Below are 24,272 nucleotides of genomic sequence, written 5' to 3'. Positions count from 1 at the left end.
CAAACAGCACCCAAATTGTGGGTTTTAAAAAAGTCAACCAAAGCAGCAGCATAAAATGAGAAGAAGAAAAAAGCGTCACAGACATTTCTGTTGGTGTACCACAGGGGTCAGTATTGGGCCCAAAAAAACTGTATACATTTATGATGGAAATACGGAAGACGTTAAAAAAAATCAGTTATTTGGAACATCAATGAGAAAAAAAAATGTGAAGCAACAATTGAAATAAGTAATTTGCATCAATGGTTTAAATTAAATAAATCATTTGTGATTGTTATTGTACATTCTTGTTTCTAGGCCTATAATTTACCAAATGCATCCACCCTTAGACCAACGCTTAGACATGGACGTCCTCCAGCCATGATGTGATCAAAAGAGGAATGTGACTAAAGACCTACAACATAATTAAACCCAGAGAATGAACATGGTTACAAACCTTTTAACGTCTTAACTTTCATTTAATTTTGCAATTCATCATTCCATTGGCCAGTGATGGGTACAGATGATCCTTCTTGAATTCGTCTGTCTCCAATTTTCTTTTAGAGATATGAAGAAAGCAGACACTGATGAAATGAAGGTTAAGGTTAACACGTAAAACATGGGACTATGAGAATTCCTTTTTTTGGTCTCAATATGGCGTATAACAACAATTACATCCTGACAAACCCTGCACTAAATTAAAATGATATTTACATTTCACAGTTGACAGATTTTCTTTCCTTTTCATCCAAATTGAGGTAGGAGCAACAATAACAGAAAACGTCCGGTAAAGCTCCCAAGTGTATGGTTTAAATTAAATATAGTCAGGATAGAATTGGGTGGTCACATATATTTTTACAATAGGCTTCATTGAGGTACAGCACTGGCAGTACGATCCAATAGGTTGGTTATGTAAATATTTGCCGTGAACTTTGCACGTTTCTGATAAAATGAAGGTTTTGTTCTATATTTTGCACTTTGGTTTGAGTATCCTCAAGACACTTATTGGTTTGGATTTCTAATCATATGTTAATCCTCTAAGCAAACCTTTACCACTAAGATATAGCCAATGTCGTAAGGTCAAATTTATACTTTGTGGTAAATAAAAAAAAAAAAAAAAAACTAATTATGCAATAAGGCATTCCACCCTGATATCCTTATAGATACATATCCACATTGGAATACTATTAATGATACTCTGTCTTTCAATTTTTCACTCTTTGAAACAATTGCAAACATAATATCACATTTTAAATCCAGATAACATGTATGCGACATGGTGAGACAATTGCATAATTCAGTATTGCTTCATTTGTATGACTGATAAGAACATCTTATGAAGGACTGTTTCTAGGCCTACAGCTGGTTGTAATTAGTTTGTCAGCTCCTGCAGCGTGGGAGTTGACATGTTATTATGATTATGTGTTTACCATGTTTTGTGTAAAGTCGCTTTTGCCAGAGCCATATAACATTTCCATTCCAGCTGCTTGCATGTTGTGCCTCTCAAGAACGTGGCCATTTCATAATATTTAGACAATCTATGCTGTAGAAAAGAAAAAGACAATGGATACATTTTTGGAAGTGTTATTGCAAGGGCGCACTAATGGCACATAATAAATCTGTTATTTGCATGTTCGTGCTGAGGATGCTTTTACGAGTTAAAATGCTCTTTCAGCACAGTGTTGATGAATGCACCCAGAGACTGCATAAATCCATTTTATAGCTTCAGTACATGGCTCTAGGTCTATCTCTGCACCACACCCAGCCTTACTAGAATAATGTCTCCAAATGAAATGCAGCTAGAATGGTACTGTGTGACTAGTTCTGTAAAGTCGTAAATTCGTGTAAACACAAATGTCTATAGAATGTCAAGTGATGCAAATAAATTGGCCGCACAAGCATTTTATTGACAAAGGTTGTGGTGCATTCTTGTTGGTGAATGAATACCAGAGAACAGGACCTGTTGATATGTTATGGAAAATTATTATTGTGCTATTTTTTGGTAACTTTGGTAACTGTGATGTAACCATTTAGGCTTTAATGAGGTTTTAGTCAACAAGTTAATTAGTCAGCAAAGAATCCGCAAGTTAAATAGATTTGAGGTGATTCATTGTGACAAGACCAAATGTGACTTTTTGTATTATTACTCATTTGCTGAACATCCATTTTCTAGAAACTCTCAGGAAATGGGGAAGAAACACTGATTAGGTTTAGTTATGCATTCAGACAATGGACTACTCTTGTGCAAATATGAAGTTTTTTGTTAATGTTCTCTACCATGGCACTGACAGTTGATGGCCAAAATCTTTTTCAACAAGCTAATGCATATGCCATATTTGAAATGTTCTGCAGTCCACTTTACTTCCATTGACAAACTATTATTTTCCAATGCTATTTCCATGTTTTCCCATCATCACGGAACAGTACATGGAAAACTTGGATCCCCAGCCTGGAGTTGCTTTCAGCTTCGTTGCCTTAACAACAGAAGGAAAGTTCCCTTCACCACACACACGCCCTCCTCCCTCCCCTTTTCCCAGAGCCTGCCCTTTTTAGGCTGTTCCTCTTTTTTCCATGTGAAAGGGGGGATAGTACGACAGCCTATCCTGCTCCTTGCGGATTGGATTGGAGCTCGTAGAAGCAAAGAGGGAAAAAAACTCAACTCCAACTTTGAAAGGAAGTTACCACCTCTTCCAAACTCTCAGTGTACACACACGCTCATGAGGACACCAGCAACACAGAGCCAGCAGTGAAAAGGGCTACTCATAATGCCGTGTTTCTGTTTGAATTTGGAGGGAAAAATGGGCAGGGATATTTGACATTTGCCTGGGGCTGCCTGTGTAGATACAAGAGCTTTTTGTCATCTTAGACTGGTGAGTTTTAAAACTTTCTCAGTTACCTTTGTTGCAGTTGCATTGGAGTCTAAACGTTCTATGCATGTTGTTTAACTTTTCACCACTTTTGTGACCATCTACAGTTAGTATCTATGTATTTCAACTCAATATTAAGTTTTATGTATTGACTTAAATACAACTTGTGTCTCTATGTATTGATAGCAACTAGTTTAGTGCTAGTAGGAATCCCAAATCAACATAACTAACCATTTGCCCAAAAACTTTGATCAAGCTACAAACTTACAATAATAGTCATTCTAAATAAAGTACATGTTTTGGATGGTCATTGCCAAAGCAGAGCTGATGCTGTTACAGTATTGTCCAGACAGGATGAGAGAGGATGGCTTTCCGGTTCAGCTGTACTATTTGGCAAACCTCACTTAATTAGTTGTCAGCTCGCAACTATCAAATCAAACATCCTGCTCTTATTGTCTATTTTGGTCTGAACAATAATGCTGACATAGGGTGTGATTAAAGGTGCACTATGTAACTTTTTCCGATGGAGGGTCCACCAGCTGTTTGTCTCCATGGAGATGTAATGCTTTGCCTATATTTTTCCACAGTATGGCATGAAACTTATCTATGTCCATGGAGTCAAGCAGGTGACGTCACTAGGTTATTTTACAGGTCAGGTTTGTGGATAGAGTAGTTTTTTCAAGATATTTTCTAGCAATAATAACACAAGTCATTGAAAAATACAAGATAGATATGTTTAATGTCATACTATTGAACATTACAAAGCAATAACATTCACATGGAAAAATGTAGGTGGCTTATTACTATTTTCAGTAAGAAAAGTTATTGTTCACCTTTAAAGACCATTGAGGCCAATAACGTCACAGGGATTTGCTGTGTACACATGGTGCATATGGTTTGGGTTTCTCCACAGAGAACAGCAGCTGACCATATGATTCACTATGTTTCCCCAAAGTTTATTTGAGATCTGTAAAACATCATGCTAATCAAATTACTCCTATATGGTAACATAGGGGTTAGCTTAGATATGAGGTGTCAGTTATTCTCATCTTGGGTTTGAACACAAAAGTTCGCACAGTTTTTAGAAATTATAAATATTGGTTTGTTGAGCTGAAATGCATTGTGCTAACTGGTTACATTGTGTTTTGTGTGCAAGTGTCGCAAGACTTTGGGACATTTGGCTATATTGAGAGAAATGTATGTTGGTGCTAACCCCAGTTTTCCAATAAGCTGACCATGCTTACTACTTCTTAAGACATTGTTTGCAAACTTTTAAACTTGACACAATTTTAAGTCAAAGCTGTATCGTATCCACTGTCTCTGCATTCTTTAAACTCCATTGAAATTTCATCGCACATACTTACGAAGTCTGCATTTAATTTCCCAAAGTCTGCTTGCTCCCTCCATCCTTATCAGGGTGAGACTGAGGTGGAGGCTGCACTGAAGCGAGTCAATTCTCTGGGGTCTCTTTCAATTTGCGCTATCTGAGTGGGCTGGCAACACTTGAGCTTTGCCTGTTTAAGTCAATCAGATAACACAGGACTGGAGAAGTGTGAATGCTAAGCTAAGTAGCCCCTCCAAGGCCTATATATGATTGCAGAGATCTGACTCTTCAGTGACCTCTCCACAGTCTCCTTCTCTTCTGCTTTGTCCCCCAAGCCCCTCGACCTTACTTATCAGACGACTTGTTCTATCTGTCCCGGGGATGGTTGTTAACCTTCTGTGTTTACCCAAAGGTCAAAGGCTAGACGCTCGTTTTAACTTCCTGTCTCGGGTCCCATGGTACTAATCTGTTAGTGAGGGGGAGATGGGAGGTTGTGGAGAGCATGGGATAAGTCCACACAAGACGAATGGTTTTGACCGATAGGATTGCAAAGGTAATCAAACAGAACAACCACAAGAGCCTCCCCAAAACCACAGACTGGACATATGATGGCGCTTGCCTGTGTTTTTATTAGCTTTATCAGCACACAATATCTATCCAAATTAGACACATATTTTCTTAACAAGTAAATACTGCTAAATAATATTGTCTTAGAGGCCTTATCCCCATCTCACCCTTACCTTGTGTTTTCTATTCTTCTCTCCCAAGATAGATTACCATAACCTTACTACACTAATTACTTCATATGTTATGTTAGGTAAGATTGAATTTTAACCAAAGATGTTATAGCAAAACAATGATATTTTTTTGATGGACTAAGGGTCACATAATCTGAGCAACTGCCAATGCTCATGACTCCATCTAGTGTCAAAATTGTGATACAACAAAAGCCATTTACACTACACAGTGTACCATCTGCATTTAATTATAAAGCATTTTATTGTCCTATAATTAGGAAGTGCACTGTTAGCATACTAGTTGTTGTTAGCTTAACCATGACGGTATACTCCGCTTTAGGAGAAAAAATAAACTCATTCTGGTGAATAGTTAGGATGCTTGGAATGCATAAAGTGAGCAAAAGGAATAACTGTGGATCACTGCAAACTTTAAAATGAACTACTTTTTAAGACAGTAAAAACAGGCAAAGCACCTGTAACAATGACTATGTTCACAGTCTGCAGTTTAGTGTTTCTCAATTTGTCAATAAGAATAATCTATTACATTGAGCAGGGAACTCTGGGAATTTTATCAGTTTTTGTTTACCCTAACCTTTGGGTCTGTTATGGGCAAATCAATGCAAACCACTGTGACCTTTTAACCCCTTATCCTTTCCTTACATATCTACATGTCCTCACGCCTGACCCTGTTGTAACTATATCACAAAGCAGAACAAATAATGAGCAAGACTTTCAAACAACATGATAATGGAGGTCATTGCACGTCTTCTGTCACTGACACTGAGGTCTAAAGCCACAGATCAGCAGAAAATCAGCTGATCATTTTGAACATCAGACTCACCCCCAGCCATTCCTCAGCCAACACTGCAGCCCATTCAAACAAGCCACACACTTCTCTATATAGACTTTATATGGGGCAATGGGCTAATGTATGTTTAGATTGCACAAATAGGGAGTGTTCTTAATATTTTAGGAATAACATAACTAAGGTAAATTACATGGCAAAATATACTTTTCACACTTTTTGGCATATACAAGCAACATGATCAACTTATTATTCATACTGCCTTCCATCTTTCAAACATTATTAGTAACCCAAAGTGTCTGAAAAGTTACGTTCAGCTAGTCACTTCAATCAACAAATCTTATGAAGACATTTGACAGACGAAAGCCAATGATTTGCCTAACCTTGCATCCCTGATATATTCACATGTTAATGGAAACAGAAACATGTGAACTTACGGACTTCTTTGTGCTATCCAATGCAACAGGAAATATTTCAACTTAGAAATCCCAAATGGGCTATTGAATTGAGAGAGCTGATCCAGTACTTTTTTGTTTTTTTTTGTTTTGCCTGCCAATGATAAGACTAACGCAAGCCATAAAAATCTGCAGCACGCAAAAGTCCATCCAAATGCATTATAAAGCATTTGTGTGTCCCGGTAGAACGTTCCTGGCAAAAATATAGTGTTCTAAGGTTTCTAAGTACTGCAGGTGATGATCAGTCATTGACAAAGTACACACGAAATACTATTAGTTGTGCTCCTTTAGTATGTCCAGTTGGAATTTTTTTTTTTAGCAACCATCACTTTTAGTTTCAAAAATTCTTCCAAAACTGCCAGCCAACCATGCATTTCTCCAGTTTTTAAGATTTTTGCAACGTTTTACTTCAAAAATGAAAGATTCAGCCATGCATCATTGTGCACTTTAGTAAAACTCATGAAAGCAGAAATCACATTGGTTTTGTCCTCATCAAAACCTGCAGAGGTATAAACAAGCAGAAGGAAATCAGGTTACTCACATCAAACTCACAGTAGTAACACTAAATTCCAGTAATCTCTAGAAATCAGATAATCCAATTTTTGGTTTGGAAGTAACAATAACCACTGCAAAAGTAGTCAAGTTGATACTAACAAGACAAGACAATTTCTCTATCTGCATTATATAATTAATCAGAATATATAGATCCTTATCCTCTTATTTGGCCCCACCCATTTTTGCCTCTAAACGCTCCACACTGCACTTTCTTTGTGGTGGCTCTTCCGATTTAGAGGGAATCCCATTCTTTTCAAAGATAGACAGTAGCATTTGTGTAAAATGTTCTATGTTCATGTGCGCCAACAAGTCGGCACCTCACACTTCTCTGGAAGGCTTTAAACGGCTCTGTACGCCAAATAGAACTTATTTGCTGTCAAAATCACCAACCTCATACAAAATAATACAACCCAAATGGCAATGGCGGTGTCCACAGCAACGTCCAGAATAAGGTGAACAGAGAAACACATGGATACCCCATCGTGTCCATTTTTATCCACAAAACAGTTATGCCTTGACAGTGGTTTGAACTTTTTCATAAACTCCATGATACATTCCACGCAGTCAGTCATGGAGAGGGCACTCTTAACTTCTTATGAGGCGCCATAATCCAATGGACTGGCGTAACTGGTACAGTATGTGGTGCATGTACAAGTATATTGACTTCAGCCCAGATCAATGAATGTGAGGGATCCCAGCTCTCTTTTTGTAGCTTGCAGTTTTAGGATGAAACCCAACCCTCTGCTTCTTAGAGAAGGATGACGGATGCTAACATGAATCAGCATCAAGATACACGATATACAAATAACGACATTTACAGTACACACTTGAATTGGTTTTGTCAGCAGTGGCTATATTGCTACTGCCTTGGACAAAGTTGTGTTTTCTGTTGCCATGATAACGTCAGTATAAAGATTGGATAAGTCCTTTTTGATTTACATATAAGCAATGACTCACCTCAGGAACACATCTGGCAGCCATTACCCACTTGCCCTAACCCCAAGCTCGTCCCATATCTACATTACCCTCTTATTACCTGCTACAGCCCACAAAGTAGCTCTTCGTGGGATAGAACATAACGTAGACGACGTCCCGTGGTTTACTTATATGAGATGAAGATAAAAAAAAGATGATATTTCAGAGATCTCAACACCACGTTTTAGATAACTAAACAAACATTTTGCCTTTTTCTCAGAAAAAGTGCTATATCTTGAGGTTAAATAACGTTTTCATTCTGTGCACTCCCCTGGTAATAATTTCGTCCTTGAAAACCAAGCTGTTGTTCATTGAGTTAAAATAAAAAGCAGTTGCCGAAAGCCAGTGCATAAAAACAAAGAGTTCTTTAGTTTGATATCAACAGTAAAACATTCAAGAGGTTTGGATTAGAAAATACTGGTTAAAGTTTGATCAAACAATGAGGCTTTCAGAAGTTATTCATGGTAGGGGGAATGTGTTAAAGTTAGACAGGTTCAGTAACTTGGGTTGAGTGTTTGCAGCTGGTACATTAAGCTTCACCAAGGTCATACACGGTTCATATGGGTTTAGCTGAACCCTAATACAGCAGATGTTGGAAAAGTTATAGATGCACTATGTAACTTTTCTCAAAGCGGGTTCACGACTTGATTGTTCCACAGAGATGTTCTTGCTTTGCTAGAATGTTCCACAGTCTTGCATTTATTAAATTAGGAGTGTTTTTATCTCCACTAAATGCCTTAACAAACAGGCATTCTTACTCTGAGCAGGCTTGCCTCTCTGCAGAGCTGACCTCTAACTTGGCCATTTGGCATCACTTGCTTGTCTCCACGTAAATAGGTAAGATTAATGCAATACTGTGGAAGATTACAGGCACAGCAATAACATCTCCATGAATTGGTTATTGTAATTGGTAACATCCATACATAAATTTTCTTCTACTTATCCGGGTCGCGGGGGCAGCAGTCTAAGCAGGAACTCCCGGACTTCCCTCACCCCAGATATGTCCACCAGCTCCTCTGATGGGACTTCAAGGCGTTCCCAGGCCAGCCGAGAGACATAGTCCCTCCAGTGTGTCCTAGGTCTACTTCCACTTGGACATGTCGGGCAGGAATTGATATAGTCTTCAAATATAACTGGTAACATTTGAAGACTATATCAATTCACTTCACTTATTTTTTTTTACTTATAGAAAGAATATAATCACATATTCATGCATATATGTGTCAATTGCTTCTAATGGATGAATGAATAGGGTTTTGTTTGTTTTTTCTAACTGTTTATATTTTCAAGATTCCAACAGTTGATTGATAGATGATTGCATCTATAGCTCTAAAAAGTTATATATATGAAAACTGTATTGGAGTTAGTTTGAGTGGAGAGTACTGTCAAACAATGCAGTATCCACAAACAGTCTGAAAAAAGTTGTAGTAGTAGCATTAATGGTAGTATCACATATGGAGACAGGACCAACCAGAGAAGTATCAATATTTGACAACTAAAATGAGTAATGCATTGGTTTTCAAAGACTACATTTTATATGCTGGAATAATACATTGCCAAATTTCACTTGAAAACTTTGATCTTTTACCAAACATGGTCATAGCTTCTTCCAAACTGTCTGCTAGATATTCCAGTGAGCCACATTCTGTCAGTGTAACCCTAGAAGAATTACGATCTCAACATAAAGCTCTACTATGTTCTTTTACTGTCTGAAAACTGACAGTGGCTCCTTTCAGAAGACTGTTAGCCTTCACCTAGTGGATTTTTCATGAGCGTTTTCACAGACACTTGTAGCCGATCTTAACTTGGCGAATCTTATGTTTGCTAAGCCCCCTTCACTTTTGTCAGGGGTATATTTTGGAGATTTGTATGCTGGCTTGGTTACAGGTGATCTGATGAATGGGCTGTTGAAATTTCCGGAATATATTTTTGTGATACAGCTTGGGATGTATTTTGGCAGTTCGTACGTAGCTGTTAAGTTTTGCTCGTTCAGTGAGGGAGTTGGGAGATGATTGTGCAGATGCCAAGTTCTGATTCAGTGTATTTTCTTAGGAGTCAAAACCCAGTTGGAATGTGAAGTAGTAAATAATTGGCTTAAATTAGGCTATTTGAAGGTGTGCAACATAAAAGCCGGACTCCCTGCGCTCAGAAGTCTAATAATGAGTGCTAATGCAGTCAAATTAACGGAAGCCTTTTTTGTAAGATAGATTCTGAATGATAATGAGTCTTAAAGGCACTGTACCTGATTTTTACTGTCTCGAACACAACAAATTAGTTCATTTTAAATTCTTTACAGTGGTCTAAAGAAATTCCTTACTTACCTAATGAATTCAGAGCATCCTCTTTATGTGCCACGATAAGTTTATAAGCATTTTCACAACTGTTAGAGGTTAGAACAAGGATGCCAGCAGTGCATTTCCCGATACTCGCACAGTAAAACGCTTTATAATTGGATTCAGACAATGGACATTGGACTTATTTTGACCTCAACAGATGATTATACAATATATATGTACTGAGGCAAGACAAATTTTGCTAAATCAGGTACAGAGCCTTTAGATTTTACTGAAATACATAATTTGTGGTCCACTTTTGTCAATGTGGTTATGGCTTTGTTGAGTTTTTTAATGCACCATATATGTCCTATAAAGATTAGTCAAAAGCGTGACAGTTTATTTTAAGAATTGGATGCGTTCTTGCAGTGATGTGAAGATTGTTGTAATGAGATTCTATTTGAATTAACCTTTTAATTATTTCTTATATAAATTATTAATGTATGATTCCATGTTTTACTCTCTATAGCAAAATAATGTGATCAGTAGAGTAAAGACAGCATGAATGAATCAACAAAGGAGACACTGTTTTATTTCTGAAAATATAGCCTACTACACAAGTACCCCTCCAAACATCTGCAATATGGCGTGTGCAATTACAGTGAGGACCGCAGAACATTATATTATATACATTACATTTCTTCATACCATATTCACTGTGGCTGCTTGACCACTGGCGCACTAGTGACTGGATAGTTAGGTTGCCTTCATTGTCTCTGTCAAGTATCCATTCTAAGAAAATGCCTTATTGTGAGACAAATCTAATGTCTATCTATGCACGCACAAAGCAGCTGACATGCAGATAGGACTCAGCTTCATCATTATGTCTTAAACAATAGTTGCAAAGCTAAAGGATGTATTGTCTTTGAGGAAAGGGACAAATCTTGTGGGAAGGAAGGAGACATTGCCGAGAGGATATCAGGAAACAACAAAAATATTTCACAACTCCCGAAGTGGAAGTACACTCAAGTAAACAATGTCCGAAATAGAACTTGACCCTTTCTTAGGCCACAGAGGAGAACGTCACCCAGTCAACTTGTGTAAGCAATTGGAAGGCATACTGTATGGTTCTCATTCGTTGTTATCGCATGCCTTGTGAATGTCAGCATTATGGAGAAGATTTTTTTTTCCCGCTTGTTGGATTTCTCATCTAAACAAGTTCAAATCAGACGTTTTAATTAGACTTGTTCAATACAGATCTATTTGTCAAACTGATACATATTTTGGGAGAAAACTCGTGGGCCAAGCCAATCCAAGCTGTCAAGTTATAGCTAAACACAGTACAAAGACTTTGAAATGTCTAAATAAATAATGTTTGGATATGCTGATTTTTTTATTGTTTCTATCATTTTCAACTATTCAAATTTGATACAGTTTTAGAATGGAAACTCCTCACCCCAAGGTCTCTCAGTCACATACAAGCTACTAGTTTGTACATTCACTCTATGCAATGCAATCAAAAACACTATTACGTAACTTTGGGCATGCATTAAACAACACAAGACATAAATATGGTACCAACCCGATTTCCACCAAGGAACGTGAAGTCATGGGAAAGGTCAATGATAAAGAACATGGGATGAAAATACAGTAGAAGCCCAGATATAAAACAAGATTTGCACTTTAGGAAAAAATAAACAGCACACATGATTAAACTGGCTAAACCGTCTGGTGAGTGTCTTTCCAAAAATATGGTTATTCTTAAAACAGAAAAACAGAAAACAAACCTTATTACTACCAAAATGTTTTTCCAGCTCTGTTCTTGCCATATTTCTGAGTGTTTTAATGTTGTTTTGTAAACTTACTACCATCAAATTCTTTAACTTCAGTCATTTCCACATGAGAGGGTCAGACTCTGTACAGAAGTTGTTTAGTTACAAGTGCTTTGCAAAAACACCATATGGGATAGTCATTTCGGGGCATTTCTTGTTTTCACGGAGCAGTTGGTGCACCGCTCTCACCAGTCGACACTGTATAAAAAGCCCTGTTTGTTTGTACTTGTTGTGCATAGCTACAATGATCCCAGCCAAAATTGTGCATTACTATGGCAATTTTTGTTAAACAGTTCATGGCTAGATCTATTATTCATGGTAAGTTGGGTTTAGCTAATACTTGATTGTAGAGAGGCTGGTGTGTAGCATCATAAAAAAATTGGGTCACTCAGTCTGAAGGTTGAGCCGGCAGAGAGTCTGTTAATAATTTCCTTCTTGGAGTACAACCAAAACACAACAAAACAACAGGGCAGGGTAATTAGACAGGCTTTAAACAGGTTTGGAGTTGGAGCTCAGGTTCACGGCGTTCTGCTGTATGAAGAAGGTGCAGGGGTCCTCTTGTAAGTTTTGACCTTGGATTTAGACATTTGAGCCACAAGTTTTTTACCTCCAGGTTGTGTTTGACAGAGCTGGTTTACTGTGAAGTTTGTAAGCAGTTAAATTTCTAGGAAAATTTAGTTATAGTGTGAGGAAGGGAAAAAGGTCTAACTCTATGTAATGGATGGTGTTTGAAGGTAGTAAAGTACCAAATGAACAGGTTTGGGTACTACTATTTAATGGAATTTAGAATATTGCCTTTTTTTTTGTCATTTTGTCAATTTGTCAGTTGAAACGGGACTTTATTTTTTGTGTCATACACAGCCATGCATTGGTGGAGGTCTAACTTGCTTTGTCCAGCTCTTTTACCCATGGGACAAATATTTCCTAAATCCTGTGGCTGATGAAGAATAAATCCTATTAGTAAAATGGAATTATGCTCCATGGGAGGCAGGACATCAACTTGTTCATAATTGAAAGGAAGGGAAGGAAGGAAGCGTGACAGGGAAACAGTGTCCATCCCTGTTGAGCTACAAAAACAAAAGGCACATCTCGCTCCCATGGGGACCAGACAGAGAGAGGGGGGTGGATAAAGGTTGCCACGGTGACCGGTCTGTCACTAGCCCCCAAGCCCTGTCTCGGCCTGCACAGTGTACATAGGATCTGCCAAGAGTCAGCAAGATCAAAATCTGGCTCCGAAAGCACATAGGCTCTGCTAAACCAACCACAGCTGGCACAGAACGCTGGGCTAAACAAAGGTACGAGTGAGAAAAGTCCACAGCACAGCACTCTGAGCAGACCCCACCTGATGTACACTGAACCACCGGCAAATTAGGGCTCACACTCAGGGCTAGTGGAGTTAAAGAAAACATTTGTGTGGTTCAGGCGGTGGAAAAATATGGATAAATGAACTTTACTGTACAAAACTTAGACAACTTTGAATTGCCAGTTAGTAATATGTTTTCATCATTTCAAATACAAAATGCTGTACCTTCAAAATTACATTTGCTTGTTTTCAATATCTGTTGATTTCAGATTTTTCTGTTTGTGAATAAATACAATAACAAAATCTGACTTCCTAATAGTAATTGAACAATTAATTACTCAGGTATTAGAACTGTCTTTCACCTCATATTGCAAGCTTAATACAGCAAAAAGGGTACACAGGTGTTGTTTTATATAACTGTTGGTGATTTTAAGTAAAGTGAAGTGAAGTAAAGTACTTTTCTACGCCTCTATATTGCAAACCTCCTCGGACACTGGACAGCTTAATATGTATTCATTGGCCCGCGCATTTTAAAAATACCTCTTTGATCAAATAAATTATCTTACTAACATCTTAGGCACTGTTATCTACAGCAGCTTTATTTATCCCACACTCACATTTAATGTGTGCGTCCACATAATGCAGACTTAACCTTAGCAGACTAGCACAATGTGGGGGAGAACATTTCAAATCTGTTATTGCCAGTGTAAAAAACCTATTTTGGTCAAAGTATGCTGCATTTCCTCTGAAACAGTGTCTATTTCCAGTCTCTTATGTTCTCGTTAATGTTTTGTATTAAGCCAGTCTTGTTGGCAGCCTGTGTGTTTTGCCATGTGTGGACAGAACAGAAGGCAGCCCAGATAGTGAACACCAGTCTTCAGTCTTTGTAGCCAGCTATGCTCCTCTTATATTTGCATTGCAGTCGCCTCAATGAGTTCAAATCTTATGTAGTCTGACGTATGTTTGCTTTTGCTCCAGGTTGGCCAAATGAACTGTTTTAACCAGAAGACCGAAGACTACAAGCCCTGATATTCACCAAACTCACAATGGCCTGGGACTAAAGACTTTCATTTTGTGGTAAGTTAGTAAGTTTTACACATACATCTCTCTTCTCAACTTGCATTGTTTATTACAGATTTTATAAGGAGTTTAGGGCTGCGTTCTCATGTTTATTACCTAACCGCATTGCATATGGGTTACATGTGTGGGGGGATTTATGCTTGAACTTTCCCGAAAGCAGCTTTGATAAATAGACAAAATTGTGCGGTGACGTAGCGTACTTGAAGTAATGAAAAATCTGTATGTAAAGGAAAAATAATAGTAGCACTGTAATGAAAAGTAGGAAAGCTTTTAACTGAGGAAAAATCTATTAAATAAAAAATTCTGAATAAAGACCATAGATAAGACACCAAATAAGTACTATTACCCTGTTTTAACTGATTACTACTGCAGCTAGTACTACTCTACTCCTGTTGTTGGCTACCAAGTTTACAATGACTTCTGCTTACACTTACAAAAATGCTAGTATTAGTTGAACTACCACTACTCCTACAACTACTTGTGTATACTTAAAACATACATGGACATTCTGATTCACATAAAAAAATCTATAAAGACAATTATAAAAAGTACTTGTATGTCAATAACTGTAATAAAGTAAATCGGCATAAATCCCTGAATAATTCTTACAATCTAAATGAGACGCCAAGATTATCAGTGGATGCAATTTGGAGATAATGCAAAGGTTATGCAATTTAATAAAATCCATATTATCCATGCGTAGGCCTGCTGCTAACATGTGGTTTGACTTAAAGTGCACACAGGTTAGACTTTTTTTTTTTCTTTCCAAGGGCTGCCACAATGCCTAACATGTGTTAAAGAAACGTGGTGTGAACATTTGCTGGAAAAGTTTAAGGCATTTAAAGTTTGCATTGCACAAACGTTCACTTATTTCTCAATTTTTGTAAATACACTGATGGCTTAGACTCCGCGAGGTGGAAATTATTAACAAATTGAACATGTTTACAATGTGTCAGGAGCAAGGTTGATGTGTAGTACAAAAAGGAGACAGGTCAAGTAGAATGGTGGACTTGTAATAGTTTAAAAATGTCGACCAAAATTTGAAGGATGGCAAAAAAAAATAATTAAATGCGGACAAAATGGACAAAAGTTTTCAGTTTCAACACTCATCCAATAGCTTCTTGAGTTTTGACACAGCTCGAAGGTACTGACTTAAACTACTAACCCTGGTTGTTTACAGTAAGGAGTATATGTTAAGTCCTTTGAATAACTCTAATTTGTTGTCATATTGAGAATAGTTGGGTAGTTAGCAGAGAAATATTCAAGCCAATCCTTTACCAGAGCTTCATCAGCACTGAAGAAGCTACTTAGATGAGTGCCAATACATATTCTAGTACTTTAAAAACTTGTGTCCAGTTTCCTTTGCTGTGGATCCTTCTTGTACAACTGAGGAATTACACAGACATTTTGAACTAAACTAACTGGTATTTTCAGAAGGCAATTTTGAGGAATAATATATGTGATACCAAGCCGGTTTGTTTTTATAACAGTATACTTGCCCATAATTTGACAATAAATCAGATTATAGATAGGTATCTGGTATACTCTATCAAACATTGCCTGAGCTTTTAATGCAAAATCCAAAAATATCCATCTAGTTCAAATAATTCAACTCCCACAAGCGTTACAAATTGATCTGGCGCTTCCATTAGTCAAGAGGAAGACCCCATGAGGAGACCTGGAAAAATTCAGTTGACCTCTTTTATGGCGGGTTGTCATGGTTGAGAGGCAAAAGCCGAGACAGCCGCAGCGCCATGTGCCAAGCGTGTTATGATGATCCCAGATGAAACCAGCGCTCACAGAGGGGCTTTTGTTGGGCACTGGTGGTAGGCCATATCCCACCCACCTGAAGAAGTGCTAGAGTCAGTCAGTTTAACGTCCACACGCTGTACACAATGTGATACTGTACTCTGCGTGGGTTTGGGGAAAATGGTGCCGAAAATGAAAACAGTGACTTTCTGTGTTCCCAATAAAATGTCAGTTAGAATTAATGCTTCTAATGTGTTTCAGGGGGTGAAAATATACAATCAATATGGATGTGAAAAAGAAGGAGATGGACCTTCTAAGCAACACTATTGCTGCATATGCACACATTAAAGGTAAGTTATACTGTGACTTATCATGATAGAACTTAAACGTACACTATGTCATTTTTCCAGTGCGGTGTCCGAACCATGCTTGTTTCCTTGGAGATGTTAATACTTTCCTTTGAATGCTTCACTCACAGTATGCCATTAAGCCTCTGCATCTTGCATTTATTCAGTTACTAAGATTGACTGGATAGATTAGTCTAATGCCATAATTTGGAACATTCTAGGCAAATCAATGAAAGCTCCAGCAGACAAACAAGTTGCAGACTCACCTGAAAAGTTACATAGTCTTTAATAACGTTGTGTAAAGTCAATAGAGGAGGAAAACCTGCACATAAATAAATTAAAACTGGGACTAATATTAAGTGGGATCAAACCTGGAACTAAACCTGGACTAAACCTGGACTAGACCAGGACGACACCGGAGCAGGACCAAATCAAGGGTGCATTAGGACATCACAGGGCTCAAAAAGCACAAGTGTGCACCCACCTATTGTCCATTTTCTCATTTTGTTTGATTCTGTGTGTCTTTCCTTACCTTAGCCAACCCAGAGAGCTTTGGGCTGTACTTTGTCCTTGGAGTCTGTTTCGGCCTGGTGCTGACACTCTGCCTCCTGGTCATCCGCATCTCGTGTAAGCCTCGGACCACCGTCTCCACCTCCACGCCTGAGAAAAAACAGTTAAAAGACATTAGTGTGGAGGACGATGAGAGTGAAGAGGAGGATGAAGATGCAGAGGACGTAGAAGCCACACCCATAACATTGCCAACCACAGAAATCCCTAATGGTAATCACACCAGCCATTCCGACGGGACTCTGAGTGTGAATGTGTTTACCTCAGCTGAGGAGCTGGAGCGGGCACAGCGGCTGGAGGAGAGAGAGAGGATCATAAGAGAGATATGGAGGAACGGACAACCCGATATTCTGGGAACAGGGACTGGGACTATAGGCAGAGTGCACTACTACTAACATTTACAAGTCACCAAATAAACACTGGGAAGCATTGTTTTTTGTTTTGTTTTTTTCTACAAGGACAGGTCAAGTTTACTCATGACTCAACGATGGGATCTGAGAAGGGTTTGAAAATATGTGGTTATCCACTTAGCTCCGACAGAGCTGATGTAGGCTATGTTTTATTGCACTTCCAATGCTTTCTACATGGAATAAAGCCAAAGTTATTAATCATTATGAAATGCAATATGAGTGTGGGTGCTGAGGGACACTTGAAGACGTTATTTACAAAATATGTAGCTTGATTAAATGCACACAAATTGTTACAAAATATTTTTTGTATGCAATAAACCATTAAAACACACTCACAGCTTAAGCTTTTATTTACTGTATGGTATTTTTAATGCTGTTTTAGAGCAGTAAATTTACCTGAAAACAGGATTTGTGTATTGTTTAAATCTTTTCTACACATTGACCATTCTGTAGCCTAATTTCAGTGCTTATGTATTATCTTTTATTTGGGCCAGTGGAGTTTTTACATTGGACATTATCTGTGAAAAGGTAAAAATATATATATTTAAGAAAAATACAAAGCTGATGAGCCCAAAGGCACAAGCTAATGGACACTGTGCGAAGATCTGTCAACACTGTTGCTAGGAATTAGCAGGTAGGTTAGCAATTATCAATTATCATATTGTGCCTTTTTCTGACCTCTGTTATTGTTTCCTCATCAAAAACATACCCAGATTTGTGTTTTGTTTCATTCACACATGTTTAACACAAACCCTACATATTTAGGCTGAGTTATTTTCTTAAACTAAAAACACTCTGTTCCACCTTGTGATGTCATGTGGTGATACAGGAAGTGCTCCACTGTGTTTTTAAACTCCTTCTCTAGAATCATTTGGATAATTATGGCTTTGGAATTGCCAATCTCTACTGAACTAAAGGTGAAAGGAGCTGTTAACTTGAAAACCACAATTTCATGACATCACAAGGTGGAACAGAGCATTTTGGGCTTTGGAGATGTAGACAGACTAATAAAGGATTACTCAAACATGTGTGAATGAAACAAAGCACAACTCCAGGTATGTCTTTGATGAGGTTACAACATTATAACAAAAAGTTCACAATAGTACATTTTGTGTAATATAAGACCTTTAATACTTCTTGCGAAAAATAACCGTAAAATACTATAAAACCAATATTACTTTTAATTTGAAACCGATAGGCTGGAGAGTTAGATAACATTGGCCCAACACAAAGAACAAATAGGTGTAAATAGCCTTATTCCCTGATCTTTTCTGTATCCCTCTGCAATGGCCACCTCATTGTGCAACCAGCTGATGGGAGAAGGTAGGTTTACTAAAGAGCAGGGTTACCACCGTGTTTTAATTTATTCAGTTAGGACAGACAATTAACTATAGTTACGGACTGTATAATAATGTGGTATTAACCATACTGACTAATCAAGAAAAATGTTTTGTCTCACCACTACGCTATCTGCATTTGTTGTGGTGGGAGGTCCTTAGTACTTAGGACTTATGCCATCTCAGGTTAGTCCCAGTATCACAACATTAAAGAAGAAATGTGCTCTTTATGATTCTGCCAACTAGAGCTGCTAACATAGAAAGCATTTGAATTGTAGTAGGCTATTTTTTGTTTCTTGGTGGTTAGATTTAAAAAAAAATAATGAATCAGACATTTTTCAACATATCAGTAACCCCTAAAACTGCAAAAGGTTTCAGGGGGACTTTGGAAGTACTTTCATGTGGTTCTTCACACATCAGTGGAAACTAAAACTTTGGTAGATAGCATCCTTTAAGATTTTACTTAGAACTATAGGGTTAGTTGAATTACACCATGTGCATGCTTTGATGTGGTCTGTGCAGGCTATGCCCATCAGCAAGGCATTTTAGCAACAATACAAACTCGGTAATCCTTGGGTTGAGTGTCAAATAAATAAGCCTATATTTCAAGTTCCTCCCTTGTGTAAGTTGTTTTTATTGCCTCCAGTAAAATCCTTCATTTTAAAATGTTGTTTCAAATTTGTGGCAGTTTTTCCCATTTCCCACAAGGCCTGTGCACAGGATCTACTTCTTCATCCAATCTCATCTTCTAATAAAGTCGATATGGGGACTCAGCTATTCATTTACTTCTAATTTGAACTCAGTTGGATTTTATTGTTTGTCTGGGCTCTACAATTGATGTAACGTCTTCTCATAGATTCTTAAAATGCTCTCAGGGACTGAAAATACTATCAAGTTATTTTAATCTGGATTTTTATGAAATATCTGCCTTATCAACTCAACCTGGTGTTTACGTTTACATCAATTTAATCATCCTCAAACAGGGAGTGTGACCCTGTAGCAGCCATTATTCAACAGTGTTTTTAAAAATAGTATGTTCCCATGGTGGTTTCAGAAGCTCCGGGACTTTGATGAACTCCAGATGTTGTCCAGATGTGCTTGAATGTGGGCAACAGCACTATTGTCTTCCTCAAGAACACACTCAGGATTATTATTATGGAGTCCAAACCAGGTAATTACAAGTGTCAATACATGTTTCTATACCTCCATGTTCCATAAATACCCCAATAATATGTGTATAGCCTTTCAGTCATTATTGCTATTGTTTTAGCTCTAGTCTATTTGCATAGACTAGAATGTGTAATGTAGACTTATATCACACGTGTACTGTACATAGGTATGCGCTGCCCCCTAGTGGATTTATGCAGCATTACAGTGGCCCCTAAATAGTTTGTAGGAACCCCAAATATATTTTAGGAGGCTGAACGTTGCCTTCAGCATAAGTTACGCATATACATAAGCTTATACATTTAAACGTAAAGTCAAATTCTAAATCCTTGGCTCATAAATGTTGTTAAAATAATTGACAATAAAACTGTGATCCGTTTTTTTTTTTTTTTTTTTTAAAAAAGGAAAAAAAAAAAAAAGTTCCATATCAAACTATTTGAAAACCAGCACATTATTACATTCAATACAGTCTTTTCATAATAGTTCAGTAGAAGCATAGTTCTGATAATGAGGTAATCACGCCCCCTGGTGCTCAACAATAAAACATGTCACTGGAATTGTTAGTCACCCACAATAGTATTTACAATAATACAAATACAAATACAAATAAACTTAGTCTCTGTTCTTATGAAATTTCCAGCATTCAGATAGAAAACAGTAACTATTGTAAAGTTAAAGTCTGTATGGATCGCATGACCTAGTTCTGCTGAAAGTGGACGTCAGACTGGCTGTGTCTATTGCTCAGAGCTCCTGCCACATCTCAGCTTTAAACTCCACGCCGTTTCTGCTCTGTTTTGTAGGGATCAGCAGTTGTGTTCATCCCTGTGACCAGTGGAATCACTTCTTCATCTTCAGTGCATAAACTTCCTCCTGTAAGTACAGACATTTTAGTCCACAGTCATGCTTTGTGGTCGTCTGGGACCAGAATACCAAGCCACACACTGACCTGCAGTGTCATTCTTTTGCTTCTTTCCTCCCGCAATTCATCTTTCATTTCCTGCATGTCATGTCTGCAAATGTAAAGGGATGAATTCAGAAACTCATGCACATATGAAATATTTTTAGGTCCTGTTTGTGCAAAGTTGTTAACATATAAAAACATTAACATTACCCACAGTTCGAAATATGTTTGACACATCCTTATGCAAATGTTCTCTGGGTTAATCTTTTGAAAACATCCTTATTGACGGCTAGTTTTGAGTTCACACTGAAGCACAGTGCAATAAGGAATAATATTACATTCACTGCAATAATAAAAGTACAACTGCACAGGAGATCATTCAAGAACAGGAAACAATAACAGGAAACAATTTATATGTAAAAGGGCAGGTTAAATTCAGGATTCACTTTCAAATGATCAGGTAACTCCCCCACAAACGTCTTCTTTCTGTCTTTCCATATCTTTATAATCTAAATAAAATAATTAGTCGACTAATACACATTTTGGTCAACCTAATGACTAAATGACTACAGCGCTAAACAACAGTATTGCACCTGACAAGCACATACAGTGGGTGGGCACTAAGTTGTTAAGATGCTTTTTTGATGATGCTTTATTGGATTCTGCTATTGTAAAGTCTAAAGGGGAAATATGTGATGCTTTGAATTGGCATTTTATCTCCGAATGTGATGTTTTGGGTCCAAATCACCTTGTCATCCAAACGTTTTAGAAAAGTAAATTGCAAATCAAGTAAGTTTCTTTAAATAATGCTCCATTTTGAAGTCTTATCAATTGGGTTTCATAAAAGTTCATAGTACTGTCATTGCAGCCAAAAAAGTTTCAAATGATGTTTTCACCGCCCTTGACACACAAGATTGTGTATCACTGTAGATTTAACTAAAGCTTTTGATTCAGTAGATCATAAAATCTTGAAGTGCCTGAAACATTGGATTTGACAATGCTACACGTAATTGGTCACAAGATTATCTTTTAGACAGAACACAGGCAGTAGTAGACAATGGGTTTAATTCAAATGTTTTAATTTTAAGCAATTCATTTGATTGGTTGCATTTTAACAGAACACCTCATACCTTTATATACAGATTGCTCTGTTTTGTATGCAAGTGCACCCTCTGGGGATCAGGCGATTTTATAACTGCAGCAAGATTTTATTGAAATCCAAAATTCCCTAAATAATCTTACATTATCATTCATATATATATAAAATTAAGTACACTTTTTTCTAAAACATTTAAGTGATGTGCAAGCTACTGAAAGACCCTCTACCAATAAATATCTTGGGTTTTGAATTGGTGAAAACATATCCTTTAAAATATGTGTATTAAAATTATAATTGTTTTATAGAAACAAATTTTATGTCTCATGGAATTTGAGAAAATTAATTGTTCAAGCAACTTTTCTTTCTGCACTATATAATACTTACATACAGATTTCAGCCTCTACTTTAGATACACTCTTTGACTCACTCCTTCATCTCCTCCTACTCCTACTACTGTTGTATAAAATTGATTTATAAGGGGCTATTAGACTGTCTGTATATTTCACTTGTTTGTTGAACCTTGATACAGGAACTTTTAATACAAGATGGACCATGTCTAAAAACTGTCTGCATTAGAACTTAAATAGGTTATTTTGCTTCCTAAAAATGTAATACATTTCAACGACATACAAAACTCCATACATTGGTGCCACAAATGTATTTTGGTGATAAACTTTTAGTCAGACCTGCACCTGTGTTTAATGTTTTAAATGGACATATGTAGTTATTTGTTTTGTTTGTTTTTGTTTGTATTTTTCTGCATTTTAACAGGGCACTCATGAAAAAGAATCTGAATACTCTTATTGTCCTGTAAAGGTAAAAATAAATTAAATGAAAAATGACATTGAACATCATCAGTTAACCCTTATATTATGTTACGGGTCAATTTGACCCATTTCAGTGTTTGTTTTGACCAAAGTACTGGTTATCAATTTTTTTTCTTCCTACAATTTTGTGACTTTTTCTCATCTTGGGTCATGAACTCGTGTGTAAAATCTGAACTCTCTGCTGTGTAGTACAATGTCTGTGCAGAGTTTTATACAAAGATGATGTTGCGGGTCATTTTGACCCAGACACTTTAATGTGGGCAAATAGCTGTTCAAATCCAAAATAAACATCTTTTTGATGATCTCTTCTGTGATATACTTTGTTTAGATTGCCCTGAGACCCAGGTGCAAGTTCTCGTCCTTGTCCTTGTCACTCAAACGTCACAGATGTATGGGATAAATGGGTCGAAATTCTGCCTTTGATGTACAATCCTGGTCCCCATGTTACCATTGATGAGCACCTTGTTCCATTCAGGGGGCGCTGTCCTTTTCGGCAGTACATGCCAAACAAGCGCGCCAAGTATGGCATCAAATTATGGGTAGCCTGTGATGCAATATCTAGCTATGCATTGAATATGCAAGTATACACAGGAAAGCTACCTGGAGAAGCACCTGAGAAGAATCAGGGGATGTGTGTTGTGCTGGAGATGAGTGAAGGGCTGCAAGGTCACAACATCACACGTGACAACTTCTTTACATCCTACCGCCTTGGGGATAAACTTCAGAAGAGGAAACTGACTATGTTGGGAACAGTCAGAAGAAACAAGCCAGAACTTCCCGAGGAAATTCTGAAGGTGCAGGGCAGACCTCTGCATTCGTCAATATTTGCTTTCAGTGAGAAAGCAACAGTTGTTTCATACTGCTCAAACAGAAACAAGAATGTTCTTGTAATGAGCACAATGCACACTGATGCATCTCTGAGCACAAGAGAAGACAGGAAACCACAAATGATCATGGACTACAACTCCACCAAAGGGGGAGTTGATAATCTGGACAAAGTCACAGCAACATACAGCTGCCAGCGCAAGACTGCTCTAACACTTTAAATTGTTCTTAAATAGTTCTGTTGAAATTAAAGTTATTATTTGTCTCTTTTATTAAGGTTCATATAATCTAAAATAAAGGTGTTATTGGTTTAACTTGTTTTTTTTACTGTTTTGCATGGATTTACACTGTACGGGTCAAAATGACCCACAACATAATCAATGTAATTTTTTTTCAACATAATACAAGGGTTAAGTACAAACTTGTGGCTTGTACGTACCTGTGTTGACTTTGCAGCAGCTCCAGAGCCACTCTCAGCTCCTGGACCTCTGCTTGTAGACTCTCCACTGTGGGCTTATTTTTCCCAGACATAGCTTTCCCATCCAACATGACTTTGGGAGGTGTGGGCCGCACTGGTGGGGGGGTTTTGGGGGGTTGGTCAGGTTTTAAAGGGAAAGCCAGAGCATTTTCTGTTGGCTAAAATTAGTTTATAATTTAGCACAAATGAGAAGCTCTCAAAGAAATGTGAGCACAGCAGCAAGGTCACAAACCTTTTTGAATTCAGGTGGCTTGTTTTGTTGGAACCTTTTATGTGTAGACTCTTCTGTCATATCACTGTCACTTTCCTATCAAAGACACAGAATTTCATTACCAGTGTTTTTCTCATATCCATTGTACATACTCAGTAAACAGCTGCATATT

General features: G+C 37.6%; 2 protein-coding genes across 2 annotated transcripts; one reads left to right on the top strand and one right to left on the bottom strand.

The window, feature by feature from the left end:
• Nucleotides 1–2,590: 2,590 nt before the first annotated feature.
• eva1ba (eva-1 homolog Ba (C. elegans)) lies at nt 2,591–17,586 on the top strand. The gene is made up of 4 exons (XM_033981322.2): nt 2,591–2,846; nt 14,081–14,179; nt 16,193–16,281; nt 16,816–17,586. Exons 3-4 carry the CDS (start codon nt 16,215–16,217, stop codon nt 17,238–17,240), a joined length of 492 nt encoding a protein of 163 aa, XP_033837213.1. The 5' UTR covers nt 2,591–2,846; nt 14,081–14,179; nt 16,193–16,214; the 3' UTR covers nt 17,241–17,586.
• Nucleotides 17,587–20,156: 2,570 nt separating this feature from the next.
• sh3d21 (SH3 domain containing 21) lies at nt 20,157–24,192 on the bottom strand. Its single transcript, XM_033981323.2, has 4 exons — nt 24,122–24,192; nt 23,851–24,047; nt 20,706–20,769; nt 20,157–20,629 (listed from the first exon to the last, which is right to left on the bottom strand). The coding sequence occupies exons 1-4, from the start codon at nt 24,179–24,181 to the stop codon at nt 20,597–20,599; spliced, it is 354 nt and encodes a 117-aa protein (XP_033837214.1). The 5' UTR covers nt 24,182–24,192; the 3' UTR covers nt 20,157–20,596.
• Nucleotides 24,193–24,272: the final 80 nt, after the last annotated feature.

The sequence above is a fragment of the Periophthalmus magnuspinnatus genome, chromosome 16, assembly GCF_009829125.3.
Source record: "Periophthalmus magnuspinnatus isolate fPerMag1 chromosome 16, fPerMag1.2.pri, whole genome shotgun sequence".
Classification (NCBI taxonomy): Eukaryota; Metazoa; Chordata; class Actinopteri; order Gobiiformes; family Gobiidae; genus Periophthalmus; species Periophthalmus magnuspinnatus.
The sequence above is the reverse complement of the archived record's forward strand: the minus strand, read 5'-3'. Positions and strand labels throughout refer to the sequence as shown.

What these genes read in the sequence shown, in the direction of transcription:
- sh3d21 (XM_033981323.2), bottom strand. Translation starts at nt 24,181, where the DNA reads ATGACAGAAGAGTCTACACATAAAAGGTTCCAACAAAACAAGCCACCT. An exon ending in AGCCACCTGAATTCAAAAAG is followed by an intron (nt 24,048 to 24,121) that starts GTTTGTGACCTT and finishes AACTAATTTTAG; the next exon opens with CCAACAGAAAATGCTCTGGC. An exon ending in GCAAAAGAATGACACTGCAG is followed by an intron (nt 20,630 to 20,705) that starts GTCAGTGTGTGG and finishes CTGTACTTACAG; the next exon opens with GAGGAAGTTTATGCACTGAA.
- eva1ba (XM_033981322.2), top strand. Translation starts at nt 16,215, where the DNA reads ATGGATGTGAAAAAGAAGGAGATGGACCTTCTAAGCAACACTATTGCT. An exon ending in TGCATATGCACACATTAAAG is followed by an intron (nt 16,282 to 16,815) that starts GTAAGTTATACT and finishes TCCTTACCTTAG; the next exon opens with CCAACCCAGAGAGCTTTGGG.